This window comes from Melospiza melodia, chromosome 4, assembly GCF_035770615.1.
Source record: "Melospiza melodia melodia isolate bMelMel2 chromosome 4, bMelMel2.pri, whole genome shotgun sequence".
NCBI classification, from domain to species: domain Eukaryota; kingdom Metazoa; phylum Chordata; class Aves; order Passeriformes; family Passerellidae; genus Melospiza; species Melospiza melodia.
The window spans coordinates 73,087,158-73,106,598 of NC_086197.1; the positions used below are offsets into that span (position 1 = coordinate 73,087,158).

The window sequence follows — 19,441 nt, forward strand, 5'->3', positions numbered from 1 at the left end:
TACCTGTTCTGAAAGAATTTTCTTGTCCTGCAGAGGAAATTATACTGCTGGTATGTCTCCACAATAGTGCAGGTATCCCCACACAGCCATGTATGTCTGAATTCTTTGAAGGATATAAACAAGCATGGGTGGATTATCATGTTAGTCCGCTTTCCATTTCTGGATCTTCCTCATTTCTAGCTATCTAGTTGATACTTTATCTAAATGAGATATTTACGTACTAATGAATTATTCAGGATAAACATACCCAGAGCAGGAAATGATCCCAGTCTGTCTGTAACATGAAACAGGAGTGCTAACATTTTGTTTTTACCAATGCCAGGTGAGGGTTTAGCATCTTGGGAATTCAGTATCAGGCAGGCACGCCCCCTCACCACCACCCTGGGAGATGTGTCAGTGTGAAGGAGTGAGTATACAAGGATATTCAGGCACACTCTCCTTACATGGCTGGAGATGTAGCTATGATTTTATTTGTGTGATGATTCTATTCTTGTGAGAGCTTGTGAGCCTCCTGGCAGTCTGGATACAACTGTGACCTATGTGGGTGGTAGTTTGGGATATATCTGGTCAGGGGGCCTAGGTCAGGTCTCTGAAAATCAAATTGCAGGGTGTTCTTTTTGCACAGCCACCAAACCCTTTTATATACCTTCTATAACAGAAGGCATGAAGAGAGCAGTATATGGAGGCAGGGAATTTCGGGTATTTGCCAGAGATTGTCAGCACAATAGCTCTAGCCAGGAGCTCAGGTCCCACACGTGCTGGCAACTCTCTTGAGGAGAGTATTGGATTTAACAGCTGCTTAAAACAGGTATATAATGTGCAGGCAGTACACCTGGTAGTGTATTTATCTAACCCTCAAAGTAAAATATATTAGAAGTTTTCTAAATTGCATTCCTGAAGTAAATGTAAAAACAATTTAATTAATGGAGAATTGCTTCAAATTTTTGTAGTAGAGAATTATTCATTTCTTGGAGAAAAAACAGTTTACTTTTTACGGGTCCAAGATAGATGGATTGCTTTTGTATCAGGTACAAAATTGGGCACTAATGCCCTCATTTCAGGAGAAAAAGTGAAAGTTCTGAGTATTCTTTCCATTCCCATGACATTGCTTATCCAAGATGTACCAGTTCTGTCCTTTTTATCCTAAAAGTCTGCCTGAACCAGTGGTCTTGACACATGAGAAGAAAACTAAATACTGCCTTTCAGGTCTATTGTAGTTGTAGTTTTGGACCTAGGGGAAAAATGCAGAAACAGATTGAAACCAAATGGTGTAAGTACAATAGCCTTGTCTAGAAGTCCTGTTTGGTGTTTTACCTACCAGCTACTATTTACATAGGGGTTTTACTTAAAAATTCTTCTGAAAATGTTAACTACTTCTGATGTTACTAGTACTTTATAAGGAAGAGACTGATTTGCAAATTCAGCAATGTTAGGTAAGATTTTGTATAAGGATATACAGTTTAAATAAGAAAAACATGCTACTTTTACTTGCAGAATTAAAAAAAAAAACGTAGTTGTATACACTGTCCAACATCATCAGTACACTGTATCCTTCAGTACTGTGACGTATGGAAGGTAGCAGTGACTATGAAGAGACAGAAAAGCTTGGAGTATTGAAGTATCCTGTCTCTCCAACTAGAATTTACTGTTCTTACCAAAACATGTGCGTAGAACTGGTATTAAAGCCCCCATGTTTCTTATTACCCACATCCAGGATATGTTCCATGCTAATGCACTTGTAGTCAGTAGAAACTAAAAGAGCTGTACGTGCCCAAGTCTTTCATGCATATAGTGAAATTCTAACATTAGACTAGTTTTCAAGAATGGAGTGTTTTAAATAGCCATGTAATTTTACATTTTATTGAATAGGAGATAGTTTATTTAAAGGCACTAGAGCATATGGTGTCGGTGATTCAAGTTGTTAGATTGTAAGGATTGATCACGTTAGTCTAGAACACAAACAAATACTTGGTTGTAGTAAAGTCAGAGAGGAACATGTGGAAGTTAAAGGGTGCATGAATGATTCACAGTTCAGGAATGTTTTTCAAGTCTTACAGTAATGTGTGTTTTATATTAGGTTCCTGCTTCACTACTCTTTTAGAATGTGAAATCTTCTGTTTATGAGAGACATAACAAAAATGTGACATGGTAGAGATTTTTCTATGCTGTGTTGGAGGAATCCTCCAACTCTATCTGTAGAGGAAGCCTTTAAGGCAGGGACTGTTGGACTGTTCACTTTTGAGTTCTGAGATACTTAAAAGTGCTGCCAAAACTGGGGCAGTTTTTTTGAAATGTGGCGATGTGTTTGTTAGACGATGGACAGAATCCACAAGCCACTTCTCTGAAGGTTTTGTACAGCCTTTAGTTTGTAAATGTCTTTATGTCAATATGTGCTGAATTTAAATTTACTGGCTTTGAAGATGTGTATTGTCCTGGATGCTTAAAATGGTAAATGAACAAAAAGTACTAACAGGAAAGGTCAGGAGGTAAAACAGGACAAAAAAACTGTAAGGTAGCCAGTCCTAGGTGACTGCACAGGTCACAAGTTTTCATAGTAAGAAAAACTATTGCAGCTTTAAATTTAGCTTTCTAATCAGCCACTACAAAATTAGCCTGATGACTTATCTTACTTTATGCACAAACATAGTTACTGAAGAAAAGTGGCAGTTAATTCCTTCTACTATTGTGAAGGGATTTTTTTTTAATTTTTTTAATTTTTTTTTTTTAGTATTGGTTGTCTCTTTCTGTTTAAAATGTGGAAAAGTGCATTTATGTGTGTGATTTGATAATGGGCATCCCAGATCAGGCTTCAGATAGTCATATTAAGAAATAAAAATCAGCTAATTGAAGCAAACACTCAAAGTAAATCATACATTTGTCCCATCTGACAGTTTAGAAATAAGAGTGATAGTTTGCACTTTGTGGCAGTAACTTAAACCCTTGTGAAAGGTCTTCAGTAAAGAGAGAAGGATAGGTATGAGAAGTTTGCCTCTGTGTCATCTCACAGTGGTCTGGGAGTGAAAGCTGTGTGTAAAATCCTGGAGAACACTGTCTCAGGAGGCAGTTAGAAAGCTGCAGTCACAAGAAAGATGTTTAGATGAAACTCCTGAAAATGAAAGCTTACATTCACTAGGAGCCTTTCCCCTCTATGCTTGCCAGAGAAAGTGGTATTGTTTGTTTATAAAGCTAGCAAACTAAACTGGAGTCTGGATCCCAGTATGAAGAAAACATTGGTCAAATATTTTACATCCTTGTCATCTCTTAAGCTACCACTTTATTATGGGAAGGATTAAGATTTGGATGCTGCCTGGAAGAGTTTGTTTTGAAGAAGGATTGAAAGAAGGGATAGAGGAATGCCATGCTGGGCTTCAGCCATAAGGCTACTTGGAGAATGTCCCAAAACTGAGAGTGGTGGTAAACCATGTGTGACTTGGTCTGAAGTTATGAGCAAAAAGCTAGAGCGAGGAACTTACTGGAATTAGTTCTTGCAGTCTGACACTTGGTGTGGAGACTTAAGAGGAAGTAAATGAAAGAATTTGAAAAGAAACCTGCCTTACTCAGGCTTACAGACATGGAAACTCAATTTTTATGACAGCAATTTAGGCTGAATGAGGGGAAAGAGAAGTACATAGAAACCCATAGTTTGTTGTAGCAAAAATTGTGTGAGTGAGAACCTAGATTAATGCTTTTGCAATGAGAATGGAAAAGAATGCAGATTTTATGAGCTATTTGCAGTGGATAAATCTGTCATGATTTTCTGATCAGAGTGGTAAAGCAAAAGGTAAATTATAAAGAATCGTTATGGACTACAAAAATAGAGAACACTTGTCTGATATGACAGAATGGAAGAGTGGCAGGAATTTTACAGAGCAGTGGGGCATACGGAAAATGGAAGAAGTGAGAATGAAATTCTATTGAGAGGTCAGGCATAAGTTTGGATTTTATTTTAGAGAATTGGTGGTGGTGATTACAATAAAGCAGTGAAATCACTTGTGCCTTGAGTGAAAGAAAAGTGGATGGGAGAACATTGCTCACCTTGAATGATTCAAGTTAGGGGTACATCTAGAGGGGTGTGCAGTCTAATCTGCCTAGACTTTGGTCTGCACCCTCTAAAAGGGAGGATTGCTCTGTAATGATAAAAAATAGGTGTTTTTACTTAGGAGCTCTGTACATTAGATTAGAAAGATGATGTATAATACTCTAGGGAACTATACTGATTTTATCTAGATCATATTTAAAGTTTTCCAAGATTTTAGCTTTAACGAACTGTCACACAGCTCACCAAGTCTGCAGCGGGCTATTCCTGTTGTCAGCTTTTGCCAAAGTAGCTATGCTTGAATTGCTTTTGATTCAGTTGTTAAAATAAAGGGATGAACTTACACATTCACTTGCCTATCACATGCTAGGTAACTTGTGATTATTTTGGAAAAGCCAGAAAACTAAATTGGAAACAGACATCAGGGTATTAAGAAGAGAGTTTGGAAGAAAAACTTAATTAGTTGCATATTGGTACTATGACTGGAATCAGAAGAGAATTGTTATGGAAGTATCATGTGTTTGAAAGTTTGGATTTGTCTCTTCTTTTTGATGAGGAAAACGTATCTGATCACTGTCAGTCTGCATCTTTTCCCCTTTCCCAGTTTATGTTTGATTTGGGAACCAATAAACCTTTGGTTTCAAGTTTTGGACAGGGTATCAGTATCCTACAGAGTTCTGAGTTTTCATTTTCTGTTATGCCTGTGTAATATAAAAACACGAAATAGAAAAACAGAGTCTTTCTGACATCTGGCTTGAAAGAGGAATGAGAGGCATGGATAATGAAATGGAGACCTTCAAAAGAAGGAACAACTGCTTGCCACAAGGAAGGCAAGAAGCTCATGTGTGAGAGAGGTATCAGACTTGTAAACCTACCAGTGGAACTGGAAGTGAGCCAGAATCTAGGCTCTATTTCTGCTGATTTTGTCTTGGAGAAAAACAGTTTCACTAGCAATACTTCTGTGACTAACACTTACAAATATTAAAAAAAAACCAACAACCCAGACGTTCTTAATTCAGTCCAGTTGGGTGTCTTACTTGTGAGAAGAGCATGTAGTCCCATTCATATCAGAGGCTGCTTTTTGGTAAGGGTAGTGTTCAGCTTTAAAATTCACTATTTTAATAATGTAATTGTTCATTACAGTGTTGCCCAGTATTCAGATGAGTAGAAATTAAAGAAAAAAGAACATTTTTGCTCTTCCTGAAGTAGTAGTTACTGAGGCTCTTCTAATAAGAGTTTCTTAAAGTTGTCCAGTCTTATCCTAAAAGCCACAAAGTATGTGTCTTCCAGCACTTCCAATTACAGTCTTGATTCTTTGTATTTAATATAATTTGTTTTTTCCCTTTTGCTTCAGTTTTCTTCCACACAGTGTGTTTACATCATTGCTCCCAAAGGAATTTGGGAGGGGAGGAGGGGGACTGCAAGAAAGAATATGCCAGCTATATGAATATGATGTCAGCTAATGAATGAAGGGAAGAGCAGGTGAAAAACCCAGAAAAATTTAAAAGGAGGCTGTGAGTTGTAGTGGCATGCAGTGGAGACCGCTCAGGACATGCTCAGATGTGGACAGTCATGTCGGTTTTGCACGACTGATATGGCTGCCTCCAGAAGCTCTAACCTAGTCAGACCGTGCATCTATGAAATGTCGTGTCTTGGCCTCAGCACTGGTCAGAAAGATGCATCCAGTCCTAGCAGAAGACTTTTTTTTCCTCTTTACTCTTGTTTTCCAATAGGAGATTCCACAATGGTTTAATTTGTCCTTTTGTAATTCAGATTATTCTGCTTCTCAAGGTTTAGTTGAAGGACAGAAGGTACTGTATTAGTCCAGTTATACACGTATGTTAAGACAGTTACTTTGCATCTAGCAATGATGCAGAACAGGTTGCATGGACTCTTCTCCAAAATTATCTTTGTTGTTCTTGTTCTTTACTAGCTTGCTTCATCTCCAGGCTCCTACACATACTCTTTGCCAGTATAGTAGGGTGAGATCCAACAAAGAAGTTTTCAAAACACTGCAGATCAGGATACAGCTGGAAGAAAAAGTTATACTGGAAGTGCAGGAGTGTTTTTTTGTGCTGAGATTTCGAAGAGAAACAAAAGACAAGACTTCAGGTCCTAATCTGTTCCTGCCTTGGATTTTCCATGTTACAGTGTGCACGATGAGTTACATCTCATCAGGACCATGAAGCTTAGGTGGATATTTTTCTTAAGTAGAAAACATTTCCTACTGACAATCTTAATCAAGAGACAGTATGACTGTCTCATATCTTTAAAAGCTGGGGGGTGGAGGGGAGGGGGGGGGTAGATGTTGCAGCATTTAAGAGCTTTTATATCTGAAAGGCATTAACTGGATGCTCAACAAAATGAATACAGAAGTTTCTGACCTGCTTTGTATTTCCCCAGAATAAGGAAAGTAAAAGTCATTATGTCATATACATGGCAGCTGGTTATATAGAATGAATCTTAAGATCAGGATTAAGAGGGCTGTTACAGGATTTCTGGCCTATTGGTACACTTAAAGTCATGAATGTTGAGAAGGAGAACTAAGATTTCTCATACCCATAATGAAAAACTGGTATTCTTCTTAAGCTGGTACTCACACTTTTACTTATGTAAAAGTAATTGAATCAAGCTGTATGCACTCCTGGTCAATGGTTTGTGGGGTTTTTTGCTGCAAGTCAGGATATAAGCACTCAAATTGCAAAAGGCACGTTCAAATTCAAGTAGATATTTTTGGTGGGTTTATCTGCATTCCTTGGTGCTCCTGCTGCTTTAGCTGTAACAGGAGAAATTATAAGGAAGCTACAGCATGTTGCTGGTCCTTCCACATGAAGAAATTGTTATCATTGCTGCAGGTTTGTTTCTGGCCGAGCTTGATGTGCTGGTTTTCTTGTTGCAGGGAATCTCTTTCTCTCATCTTGCCTTGAGGGTCTGTGAAATTAAACCAATGGAGTGTATGCAGCTCCTTTTATCTGAGCACAGCAATAGTACCGTTCACAGGAAAGATTTTCTTTTGGCTTTTTTTACCCTCACCCTCCTCTCAGTGGAAAAACTTTTATGTCATTGTGTCCACATTTGTGCTCTTTGATTCTGTCTTGACAGTTAGATAGGCTTGTGTTTTCAAACATGTCCTTCTTGACTAATTTTGATGATGGTTTGGCAGTTATGAGGAGGGTGATACACTGTTCTTTTCAATCTGCTTAAGTGATGATTATGAAGAAAAATCAAATTAGAGTTAAACTGTCTCATTTTAAATAAAGTTGGGTCCTAAAGTAGAACTATTTGGATATCTTCAGTGCTGAGTAATCTTCCAGGTGTAAATTATTATATTTACATTCTTTTGAAGAGAAACTGGACTAGGAGCAATAGGGAGTGAACTGTTCAGCTATTTTGCAACTGAGTAACTTCTACAAATATGATTAAGCAGGATGGTGCATTGAGGGCTGGTTTGATTTTGACTGTGTGATGGACTAGGACTACGATGTGTAGTGCAGTTTCAGTGAGCAAAAGAAGTTGCTTGTAACTCCTCAATATGGCCTTACCATCTCAAAAAAAGAAAAATGTTCCTGAAGCAAACAAGCTGCAGGTTTTTTGTTTGGTTTTGTTGTAACTCGGTCTGTGTCAGGTAATTTGCCAGTTGGTTTAAGTGCTACTCTGAAGATGGTGTAAGAGTTTTATTTGGTTCCATTAGGTCCAACTAAAGTTTGTAATACAGGGGCTATTATCCTGCCAGTTGTGAGGAATTTCTGTTTTATGGAGCAATGCTGACACAAAGACAGTACTGTGCAAGCCGTCTTATAACTGAACACTTTCACACTGCAATTTAGGAGGCGAGCAGCTCAGGAAATTGCTGGCTTCTGCTGGAGCACACTTTTACTGCAAGGAAAATTTTATTCGTCACTCAAGTAATTGGCAGTTTTAATACCTTGTTAGGAATTACCTTGTAAACAAACTAATGCATAAAGGCAAGGCTCTATGACCTGTTATGTTATCTAACTCACATTCTTATTTGGCCAGTGGAACTGACACAGGGTGGTGGTGTTTGTTGTTGTTTTTTATTAAAGTAATTTGTTTCCATTTATTATAAATACTTTCAGCTAAGAGTTAAAAAATGCAGTGTACCTATACCAGACAGCCTAAGGAATTGAAACATGACACAAGCTCAGCATTGGAGGGGCTGCAGGATCACTTACGCATTCCCATATGTGGTCAGAAGGCCCATTAATCTCACTTCTGGTTCAGTTTGTGAGTTAGGACTTTTTTGTCTTGAGCAGTAGTTCCCCCACACCCCTTGAATACATGAGAGTTGTCCATGTTGTCCTAATGTGTGGCTTACTATTTGATCCAGAGCAAGTATTTCCATTAAAGGTAAACACTTTCCAGAATTAATATTCTTGTTGATAGTTTTCCTAAAATTGCTTTTGCCTGCAATCTCTAGGATCTGGGAAAAGCTCCTAAATCTTGGTAATTATTGAGCAAGATTTAGAGTGTACCACAGCTAGAATGACTTGAACTCAACAAGGTAACAAGAATTATTTCAGGTTACATTTGTTTAATTGGTTGGGATCTGCTTTCACCTGTGTAGTGGTAGCCCTGAACAGTAATGCTGCTGATGTGTGGTGTATGATTCTGTACATCATGCAGCTGAGGTGCAAAAACTGGTAGGTTGCTGGATATGAACATGAAATAGGGTCACTGGAAAAAGTTCATGTGTGAAAGATGGGTGTTCCTCAGAACAGACTACATTACCCACATCTTCAGATTGTTGCATACTTTTTGTTGTGGAATTGGGTGTGATGCTGAGCTGAAGTTTGACCAGACATGAAGCCCAAAACTCCTGTAACGACCTCTAATATGCAGAATTTTTGTTCTTTGCTAACTCATTAGAAAAATCTGTAGATTGGAATACTAGGTCTAATTCCATAATTACAGAATGTTTTTCAGGGGGCTGTGTTGTCATCCATTCTTTATAATCTAGCTCTGTGTTTTTTTCTGGAAATTTAGATGGACTTCTGTGCCAAGGAAGTTTTCAAAAAAACCCAAGCACTGTGTTTTGCTACTATGATATTAATTTGCTTAAAATAGAAAACAGCTCTAACTTTATTTCATTAAAATGCTGTGGTATAAAGTTTCATGCAAGTGCCAGATATTTCTACTGTTCAGAAATAGGTGATTATAGTGTTTTGCATCTCTTTTTAAAAGCCATGAATTGCAGTAATTGGATTATATTGCATTTTTTTCATCGTTTCCTGGAATTATATTTCATGAAATATTAATGAAAATTTATTTAGGCTATTTCAGTTTGTGATTTTGGATTAATATTATGCATAGAGAACATACCTTATTGCTTTTCTGTAATTCAAAATTATTTTCAAGTAGAGGAATTATGAACTAATATTTGCCAGGGTTGTGTAGTTAAGATGTTTTTACTCTGGAAATGACATTTTGACTACTGCCCTTAAATATCAGGACAAGTAACAAGATTGCCAACATTTTGTCTGAACATCTGAAGCCATTTCAGAGTCTAGAAACTTTGGACTTGAGCAACAACAACATATCAGAGCTAAAAATTTCATCATTTCCATCATTACAACTCAAGTATCTGTAAGTAGATTTTTTTTCTTTTAGGTTACTTTCAAATATCTTGTTGGATAATTTAGATTGGCAGCTGTTTATTAAGTATTAAATCTTCTTTTAATTAGAATGACATTAATATTCCTACCTGTCTAGTTTAACATAAGCTACTAACTTTGAGTTGTTACAATGAGATGTTTTAATTCATTAAAAAAAGCTAAGGCCATTATCTTGAGATGAAACAAATAGATGTGTCTCTTGAGAGAAATAATTATGTGATAAAATTAATTTAAGTTCCCCATGGATAGTCTAGTTTGTATTTATATGGAGCTGGATAGACTTCTTGTGAATACACTTCAATTCTTATTCAGGAATATTGGAATGCAAGATAGACTGACTGATAAAAAAGTAACTGGATTGCCACATATTATTTTCTTCCATTATCACACTCTGGCAGAGTGGAGTAAAATGATGGTGGTGAAATACTATTTGACTATAGAAAAAGCTGTCAAGAGCTCTAATTAATATGAAAAAATCCATTTATAAATGAGTAAGCCCCACAAGAGCTTTGTGTTTCACTTTTTGGTGTTAAGAATTTATTAAATAACTGTAAATTTAACCTTCTAGACGTTGTTTCAACAGGTATATTAACAGTAACCGAATAACCTCTATGGAGCCTGGTACCTTTGACAATTTGTCTACCACACTTCAAGTATTGAAACTGAACAGGAACAAAATTTCAGCAATTCCTCAAAAGATGTTTAAACTGTCCCATCTGCAGCACCTGTAAGTGTAACCTACAATTGACTAATTGTTTTCAGATTTTCCAAAGCACTGGCAGTGCTTGAACTTTAGCCTTTAATTTAACCAGAGGCAGAGTGAGACAGACAGAGAAAACATATTACTGCAACCCTTACTAACTGCAGCATTGTACTGAACAAAACTAGTCTTATATGTTGGTGAGATGTGAACAGTCTTTGTGTTTAAAATTGTGTTTGCCTATTAAAAGTAAAAAAAAAAAAGACTGAAAAAGGGGTAGGAGCAATATTTCTGTAATAAAGCATCAGGAAAATAGTAAGTAAAGTAAACTTATATAGGTCACTGCAGCAGTCATTTACTTTGTGCTTTCACAGTGGAATGAAGGAAATTAATTTTCTTTCAAATGGCATGACAATAAGCAATATGCTTGAATAAATAGACCTTCAGCTTTACTGACACAGTGCTGTCCATAAATGTTCTACCAAATAAATAATAAAGTTATATGAAAGAGACTGTCGGGCTTGTTTTAATTAGAAAACTTAGAAAGTGCAGAAAATGGACAAAAGAATGGGTTGCACTTTGTCAAATCCTGGATAATTACTTTCCATATTAGATAGTTAGGAGTTAAAAATTACAATTACAAAGTCTCTAAGGTTAGCCTTGAAAGTGATAGCTTATAAGAACACTGAAATATTAGAGTGCTTGACACTTCTGGAAAGAGTGACTGTGTTTCTTCTGGATATGAGTGTTGGAACAGTTTTAGTCAGGCCTCAATAGAAGTCCTGCAAAGCTCAGGATTTGTTAATGATTTTGGTAGACTTTCTGATCTTCAGATTCACCTGAACTTTTGGATGTTGCTTATATCCTTGCCTAAAAATGTTCCCTTTGTTCATAGTTGTTATGCTGACTGAGTTATGCTAGGTAGTTTATCTGCAAGGAAGCCCAAAAATTTGCGTTATCACATGAAAGTATTCAAAGAAGAATGAGGAAGAACTAAAGCCTGTTCTTACTGAATGTTCACTTTTTATTCATATTTAAACATAGGATAAGAAGTAGGGCTCTCCCTCAGGTCTGTTATGAAGTAGATTTTTGTGTCAGACTGCTGTAGAGACAAGCTGAATTCTTACAGGGTTGTGACTCTGAAAAATAATGATGGTAGTAATGTGGGGAGAGGATTATTTAGACCTTTACTTTGCATGGTGAAATGAGTTTTGAAAGGAGAGATTCTTCCTAGTTTGGTAGACCTAAGACTTCCTTGAAGGGACAGATGATCACTCCTTTTATTACCTTTTGGTAGTATTGTCTAATCCTGTCACTGCATCTTGCCCCCCTGCTAGTTACACCCTCCATCTCCCTCAGAGGATACACATTGCTCCCAGTTTCTGACCTGCACAGGGTGAGTGTAGTGGCAGAAGAGTGAGTGCCAAGACCACTTGAGAAAGAGGGAGGGCACTATGTGTAACTGGTTTTGGAGAAGGGAGAGATGTAATGAGTGCTTGACTACAGATACAGAAATAGATCACCCAGGATGTTCAATTTTGTCTCGTTATCACAACTAAAATTTAACTTTTTTTTTTACTGTTTATTGACTGCAATTACAAACCAGCCTTAACATCTGTACTTCTGGATAAACACTGCTCTCAATTTTGAATTTAAGAACAGGATTAACCATGACATTCTAGGTCTACAGGGATTCTTTAAGTCTGAAAATCAGGAACTACCAAGTACTCGTTCTCAGTATCAGAAAGGCAGAACAGTATTAACATGGTTGAACATAATGTGTTACAATAAAATATTTTATTTTTATTACTTCTTGTCTTTGTTTCATGTGCAAGAGAAATGTTTAAATAAAGTTGGTTCCAGAGAGGGAAGAAAGGTTGTTGGCATGTAGGTAAAATTACTGTGCTGTAACTGTAAATTCTATTGATGCAGGGAGCTGAATCGCAACAAAATCAAAAAAATAGATGGGCTCACTTTCCAAGGACTTCCTGCTTTGAAATCATTAAAACTGCAGAGAAATGGGGTTACAAGGCTTATGGATGGTGCTTTCTGGGGTTTGACCAACATGGAAGTCTTGTAAGTATCAAAATTTTGCTGATAGGTTCTACTGATAACATATTAAGTGGATTTCCACAAAATTAATAGAATTGTGTGATAAAATTTAAAGATGTTTATGAATTGAATTGTTTTGTTGTGGTCTGAAAAGGAGCACTCAGTCAGTAGTGAGTGTGTAGAGCAGCACATTTTAAATGCATGGATACAACTCAAGATTTATGTAGAGGCTCCAGCTCTCTAGCCAGTGTTGTGAGGTCAGAGGTGGACCTGTGGCATAGCATGCATGCTGCTGTGTTTCTAAACCTTATGTCTTTTTCTGTTTGTGGGTGTTTGTAGGCAGCTGGACCATAACAATTTAACAGAGGTAACCAAGGGCTGGCTTTATGGCTTACTGATGCTGCAACAACTCCATCTTAGCCAAAATGCCATCAGCAGGATCAGTCCTGATGCCTGGGAATTTTGCCAAAAACTCAGTGAACTGTGAGTATCTTTATTCTCTTCCAGTTTCAAAAGCCAGGTAGATGGCAAAACATGAGCTTCTTAGCACTGATCTGTGAATTTTTCATAGCAAAGTTTCCAAGATGACTACAACTTTGCTGTATAAGACAGTTATATCTTGTTGAAAAAATTTGGAAGTTAAATGAGATTGCTCCATTTCACTGTAGCAGTTGTACTGAAGCCATAACACAGTAATTTTCAAATGAGAGAAATTAATTCTGCAGTAATTTGTGAATTGTTCAAAACAATGCAAAATGCTTTGTGGTCAGAAGTGTTGTAGTGGGTTCTGTGATAATCATCAGGGGAAAACTGGTGCTTCCCCCCTGAAAATCCATGTGGGTTGAACTAAGTTAAATAAGCACTGCAGCATGAACATTAAAATGCTTTTTTTCCCCCTTAAATTTGCAGAGATTTGACATTCAATCAATTAGCAAGGTTAGATGATTCAAGCTTCATTGGTTTAAGCGTGCTGGTTGGACTGTACATTGGAAACAACAAAGTAAACTACATTGCTGATTGTGCCTTCAAGGGACTTTCCAGTCTACAGATTTTGTGAGTTGACAAACTCAATTTGTAAGGTTAAAAATTTAAGAAAAATCCTGTGTTTATAGGTTATTTCTTTCCTTTATGAAAGAGACAAGAACATTTTGTTAACTTCCCCTGATCAGTGTATGATTTTCTTACAGTAAGATTTCTTTCCAGAATAGTTGAGAAAGGAAGAGTTCCTCTTTTGTTAAGGCTGTGCACAATGGATGGTGGTAACAGTGATGCCGACTTCCAGTAGCATTGCTGTGGGAGAGGCATATCTCTTGAAGGCAGCAAGCAGAGCACTGCTACCCAGTTTTGGAGATCTGGATCATAGTTGTGTCTTAAGTGAATAATTTTCTCTCACAGCAGAAATAAGAATACAAAAATCATTGTCATGACTGGACAATTGCTTTAAGTATCAGTTTGTGTTTTTGAGATAGCATTTCTTAAAGGAAGGGAAAGAACTAATCTAAATACATTCCTCTTCATTAAAACCTTGCCATTGCATACCACTGACCCATCTGTCAGCCAGATGAGCAAAAGATTGCCTTTGCCTCTAGGCTTTATTTTCAGGGGTTTGCTCACATACACTTAGGGCATCTAGGAAAAATGCAAATTAGAGGAGTGTACACCATGTTTTTTAACAATATAGAGAGTTGGAAATCATAAAGAAAGGAACTTAGAGAATTGTGAGCTGTTTAGGTATTAAGTATTAGGCAATTTTTCCTAGATTTTTCTTTCTCCTCCTGCTCAACCCTGTGGATTGTTTGCAGACACACTATTCTGTACACAAATCTGTAAGCTCTTTATGCTTCATAGATAATTAAGTAAATGTTTTGGGATGTTAAAATGACTCTCTGGGTGTTAAGGACTTAAAACAACATGAGGGGGTTCCATTTCAAACGGACAGCAGTTGGTCCTTTCCCTTCCTGCAGTGCATGTTTTTCTAAATAGTCCTGTATCTGAATACCTTTTCAGGGTTATATCATTTGGTTTGCTCACAGTTCTAAAAATTGTTGAGTTTGTGACCTTTTCAATTATCAGTGGGAAAAATACTAACAGTCTTCCAAGTCTCTCAGTAAAAATTGAAGTGATAAAGTTAATCAGGAAAAGCTTCTCTTAACCCACCAAAACCAACTGAACAAAAATCCAACCAATCCAACAGAAAGCTGTTTTAGATTTTCTTTAAGTAATACATGCTGTGGAAGAGCTATGTGCCTTGTTCTTTTTAATAGCTTTTGTGGTTTGATTCCCCCTCCCCTCTTAAACAGGGATCTGAAAAACAATGAAATATCATGGACTATTGAAGATATGAATGGTGCTTTCTCTGGCCTAGATAAACTTAAGAAGCTGTGAGTATTGCTACAGCATTTGTATCTCATCATGCCTTAAAATAAAGACCTTATTATGTGTCTTTCAAAGGACAAGCCCAACACTTAAGGATGTTAAATTTTCCATAGCAGAGATGATTTTTTTCTCTCTTAACACTTTGTTCTCTATAACATCTTCCGTGTCAATAAAAGAAATTCAAGATTCTCCAAGTCAAACTAATCTGAAATACTTCAAGTATTGATAATATTTATGGACATATTTATCAAAGAATGAGGTTTTTCCATACTTAAAAATAATAAGTATATCATATGATAAAAGCATAGTGGCAGGCTTAGTCTTCAGTAAGGTAAAGCAGCATCCAGTGGAAGTGGCTCCATTGCATTGAAATTTTAAAATGCATATTTATGAAATTAAAAAGTGATTACAGTTTTACATTTAGAATAATCCATATCACTTAACTGCATACCTTAAATGTCTTCTAAAATCATTGTAAAATCTAGTTCTTTATTCAAGGGGAATAAATTAGTATCTTTTAGATGTGATGCAGATTGTTGCATTGGAAATGGGTGAGTGGTGAATACTAGTCACAGTTGAAAACTAAATGCCAAAAATGCAATTATTCAGCTCAAAAATACTCCCATTTAATTTCATTTCTTTTGCATCATGTGCTTAAATTTTTTAGGATACTCCAAGGAAACAGGATTAGATCCATTACAAAGAAAGCATTTTCTGGTTTGGATGCACTTGAACACTTGTAAGTAGTAGACATTCACATTTAACTCAAAATGGGAAAAAAATGAATTTTGATACTAACTGAATTTAAAGGAGAAGTAACAAGCTTTATTTATGACTTGGGATGAAAGTCATAAATATTTGATTATTTGATTAACCTTACCATGGTTGCTACTGTGATCTTCAGAAGATTTTTCAGTTTTGAAGTTACACTGAGTGTGAATTTTGGAATTAATGCAGAAATTCTTACATATGAAACACGCTGTGAAACTCCTCATTTGCATCTCCTTTTATTTTGAGCTTAAACACCCTTTGTATATCACTAAAATAGCAAATTATTGCTTGAGTCTTAAATCCATTCAGTTTAATAAATCTATTATTTTCTTCTACTCCTGTTTTTCTTTTTTCTTCCTAGAGATCTAAGTAACAATGCAATTATGTCAGTTCAAGGAAATGCATTTTCACAAATGAAGAAACTCAAAGAACTGTAAGTTTCTATCAAAAGACATAATCTCTATTAAGTATATAGATATTATCTATACATATAAAGGTATAAATAAAAGCCTTATATGACATCATCTGGTGCAGTGATAAACCCCTGCTGTAATCTCTCTGAAATAACATAAAAAGTTTATGCCAGTGTTTTGGGGTTTTTTTTCTATTTTTATATGATGGGTGTATTTAAGTGAGAGAGTGAAGGATAGGTGGCTACATTCAATTTTTGCTACATTTGTTGTCTCTAAAATCCTTATTTTAAATTAGGTGATCTCTAACAGGTTTTAGATAAGGGAGACTTTAATGTGACGTGCTCTTAAGAACAGCAGTGCTGGACCAGTGAAATGCAGTGCTGTAATTCTTTTGTAAAGACCTGGTTGTCACTGCTTGTAATTGGCTCCTCCTCTCCTGTAGTAGCAGAGACAGATCTTCAGAGAAGTCGTGAAGTGGTCACTGCAAAAAATGTATTTTAGTGAGGATGTTTTTGTCCTCTCACTCTTTTTTTCTGTTGATCAATGCAGAGCAGCACTGGCTCGCGGGTTGGGTGCAGAGGGTTATACTGAAAGGGGTGACATCAAATTGGCAACCTGCCGCTGGTGGGGTTCAGCAGGGCTCCATCATCAGCCCTGTGCTCTTCATCAGTGACTTGGACTTAGGACTCAAAGGAGATACTGAGCAAGTTCACAGGTGATGCAAAGCTGGGAGGAGCTGTTGACTCCCTGGAAGGCAGGGAGGCCCTGCAGAGTGACCTCAGCAAATGAGAGGGCCGGGCAATCAGCAGCTGTATGGCATCCAACAAGAGAAAGGGCTGGATTCTGCGCCTGGGGAAGGGCAGCCCTGGGTGTGTGGACAGACTGGGAATAAGAGGCTGGAAAGCAGAGCTGTGGAACAGGACCTGGTGCCCTGGTCAGTGGCAAGTTGGATATAACTCACCAGTGCCCTGGCAGCCAGGAGGGCCACCCATGTCCTCAGGGGGCATCAGGCACAGCATCACCAGCTGGGCAAGGGAGGAGATTTCAGCTGAGCAATATTGCCATCTTTCTCTTGCAATATGTGTGTTTAACCTAGAGCCTTAGTTTTGTTATGAAAGTGTGCTCACACAGATCTGTATTACAAACAGAATAGAGCAAACAAACAGGCTTTGATTTTAATTGCTTTTTCTTAGGCACTTCAACACATCAAGTCTCTTGTGTGACTGCCAGTTGAAATGGCTACCACAGTGGATGTCAGAGAACAACTTCCAGAGCTTTGTAAATGCCAGTTGTGCCCATCCTCAGCTGCTAAAAGGGAGAAGTATTTTTGCTGTCAGCCTGGATGGGTTTGTCTGTGGTGAGTGTAGCCTCTATTTCTCATCCTATAAAACAAATATTGCTGTGTGCTTGGATTTTTTTTTTTGTGGTTCCTTGATATGTTGTGATTTCTATAACAAAATTGAAAGGATGTGATACTTAGTAACATTTTCTTCTGTTCCCAAACTGATGTAGATGCTTAAAGCTTGAGGCTTTGTACAAGACAGGGAGACTTTGACTTTTATACCAAGTACAGCTTGCTTACATAGAACATACCATGTTCTATGCGTGCAAGTGAAAGCTCAGTACGTTGTGAGGGTAAATGTATGTGCCTCTAGATTTAAAAGATACTGTTTTGATCACTATTGTTTTTAAGTGAGACATACTTTGGGAAATTAAGGTGTAGTTTTTGGGTTTGGTTATTTGTAAATTTTTTTCCATATTCCATTATTCTTGAGATTATTCCAGGGCTGCTAAAATTTCAAGGTAAAAAAGCTATATTGGCCTCAGCTCTGATGCTTTTATGTGTGCTTGTGGTGTACTTTAAAAATTATTTGGAGTATTTAAATTACTGCCTTTTAAACTGTGTTTAAAAAATATGATTACCACAGTTACGATACTGGTATTTTTTTATTTCAGTTTGCCAGAGAGTAAATGCTAGCAAAATATTTTTACTTTAGGACCTGAGAATTTGAGGTGATAGCATCTGCTTTAAAAATGAAATTTTTCTATGTGTGTTTAGTAGCATAATGAACATCCGTGTTATGTTCTCTAAAGCAAAGTGAAGCTAAGCATTCAGGGTAAGGGCATTTTTGATTACTCTGATATATAAAGTAGAAACTTTGAAAATACCAGGAAATTTAAAAGCCAACTAACTGCATTTTGTGTATTTTTGTTGAATAAGTTTTATTTTTCTTACTAAAGAAAATTCAAACATTGTATTCTTTGGAGACAAAAAGATAAGTGTTTTCTCAATAATTTTGTCTCATAGCAAATATAACTGGTTAATTTTTACTGTTGCTACCCTTTTTCAGTGGGAAAGCAAGTCCAGAATATAAAATAGTGTACCAAAATGTTGTTTTTTCCTTTCCTGTTAGCAGACAGATATTTAATAAATAATCAGCAGATTGTAGCTACTGCCGAGAAGCAGAGGTTGATATAATGCAGGGAATTAGAGCTTATTCAGTGGCTAGAGGAATATATATGAGGTAGGCATCCTAATTTATGCAAAACACATTCTGTCAAAAAATTAACCTGGAGATTTAAATGTATGTCTTCCATTTGTTAAATTGGAGGAATTGTGATCTTTCTTTGGGCTACTGAATGCTACTTTTAAGTATTTAGTTTTAAACCATTTAAGATGTGTTAGCAAAAAGAAATGTACTGAATCAGTTTTTGCATGTGATACTTAACACAGTTGCCATGCAGAAATAACTAAAATCTCCAAACAAAATCATTGAGTGTTTCAGTTATATCTGTAAAGTCTGTTATCACTAGACCTTCTGGTGTACCCACCTTGCTTACAAGTTTACAAGGGCTGCTTTTGCTTTTATAGAATTTTTAAATGGAGTGTGTTGACTCCTGTCTGAAATTAAAAGGTGTGTATAAATGTGGATGTCTTTGTAATACATTCCTTCAAATATGCTCTTGGATTATTCTGTTCTGACAAAACAATGCTAGTCTCATCCTAGTGTGTTCTGTATTCTGTACTGTATGCTTATTTGAGTGACCTTTGTATCACCCCTTCCTGTCAGGTAATTAAGATTGAAGTATGTTCTGCTGTCCTTTCACAAGGCTAATTTAAGTACTTAGAGTGTTTTACTTAGTTATTGCCATGCAAAGTCGGTGAATGCATTAACTCACTTTGCAGATGGTAAGGCATGGGTATGAAGCATGAAAAGCAAATAGCCTGGGATGGTCTTAAAATCCATGCGTAGAGTCCCAGATCCGTGTTGCCCTGTCACTGGAGCACAGCATCATAACTGCAGGAGTTTTGCAGATGGATCAAGGTTAGGCTATCTGCACATCTCATTTTCATTTGTAACAGAGTGGAGGTTCTTCAAGGAAGTAGCAGCTTGAACCCATAGTTGTTCCCAGTCATTTGAGATGTAGTAAGACAAACGTGCTGGGAGACAGCAGGATC

General features: G+C 36.9%; 1 protein-coding gene across 1 annotated transcript in view; it reads left to right on the top strand.

Moving 5' to 3' along the window:
• LRIG3 (leucine rich repeats and immunoglobulin like domains 3) overlaps positions 1-19,441 on the top strand; it is a 41,702-nt gene that overhangs the window by 10,662 nt on the left and 11,599 nt on the right. Inside the window, exons 4-12 of the mRNA XM_063155162.1 lie at positions 9,506-9,640; positions 10,253-10,396; positions 12,302-12,445; positions 12,761-12,904; positions 13,331-13,474; positions 14,722-14,802; positions 15,465-15,536; positions 15,930-16,001; positions 17,175-17,338. Coding sequence (XP_063011232.1) covers positions 9,506-9,640; positions 10,253-10,396; positions 12,302-12,445; positions 12,761-12,904; positions 13,331-13,474; positions 14,722-14,802; positions 15,465-15,536; positions 15,930-16,001; positions 17,175-17,338 — 1,100 coding nt within the window. The remainder of the gene's footprint in view (positions 1-9,505; positions 9,641-10,252; positions 10,397-12,301; positions 12,446-12,760; positions 12,905-13,330; positions 13,475-14,721; positions 14,803-15,464; positions 15,537-15,929; positions 16,002-17,174; positions 17,339-19,441) is intronic.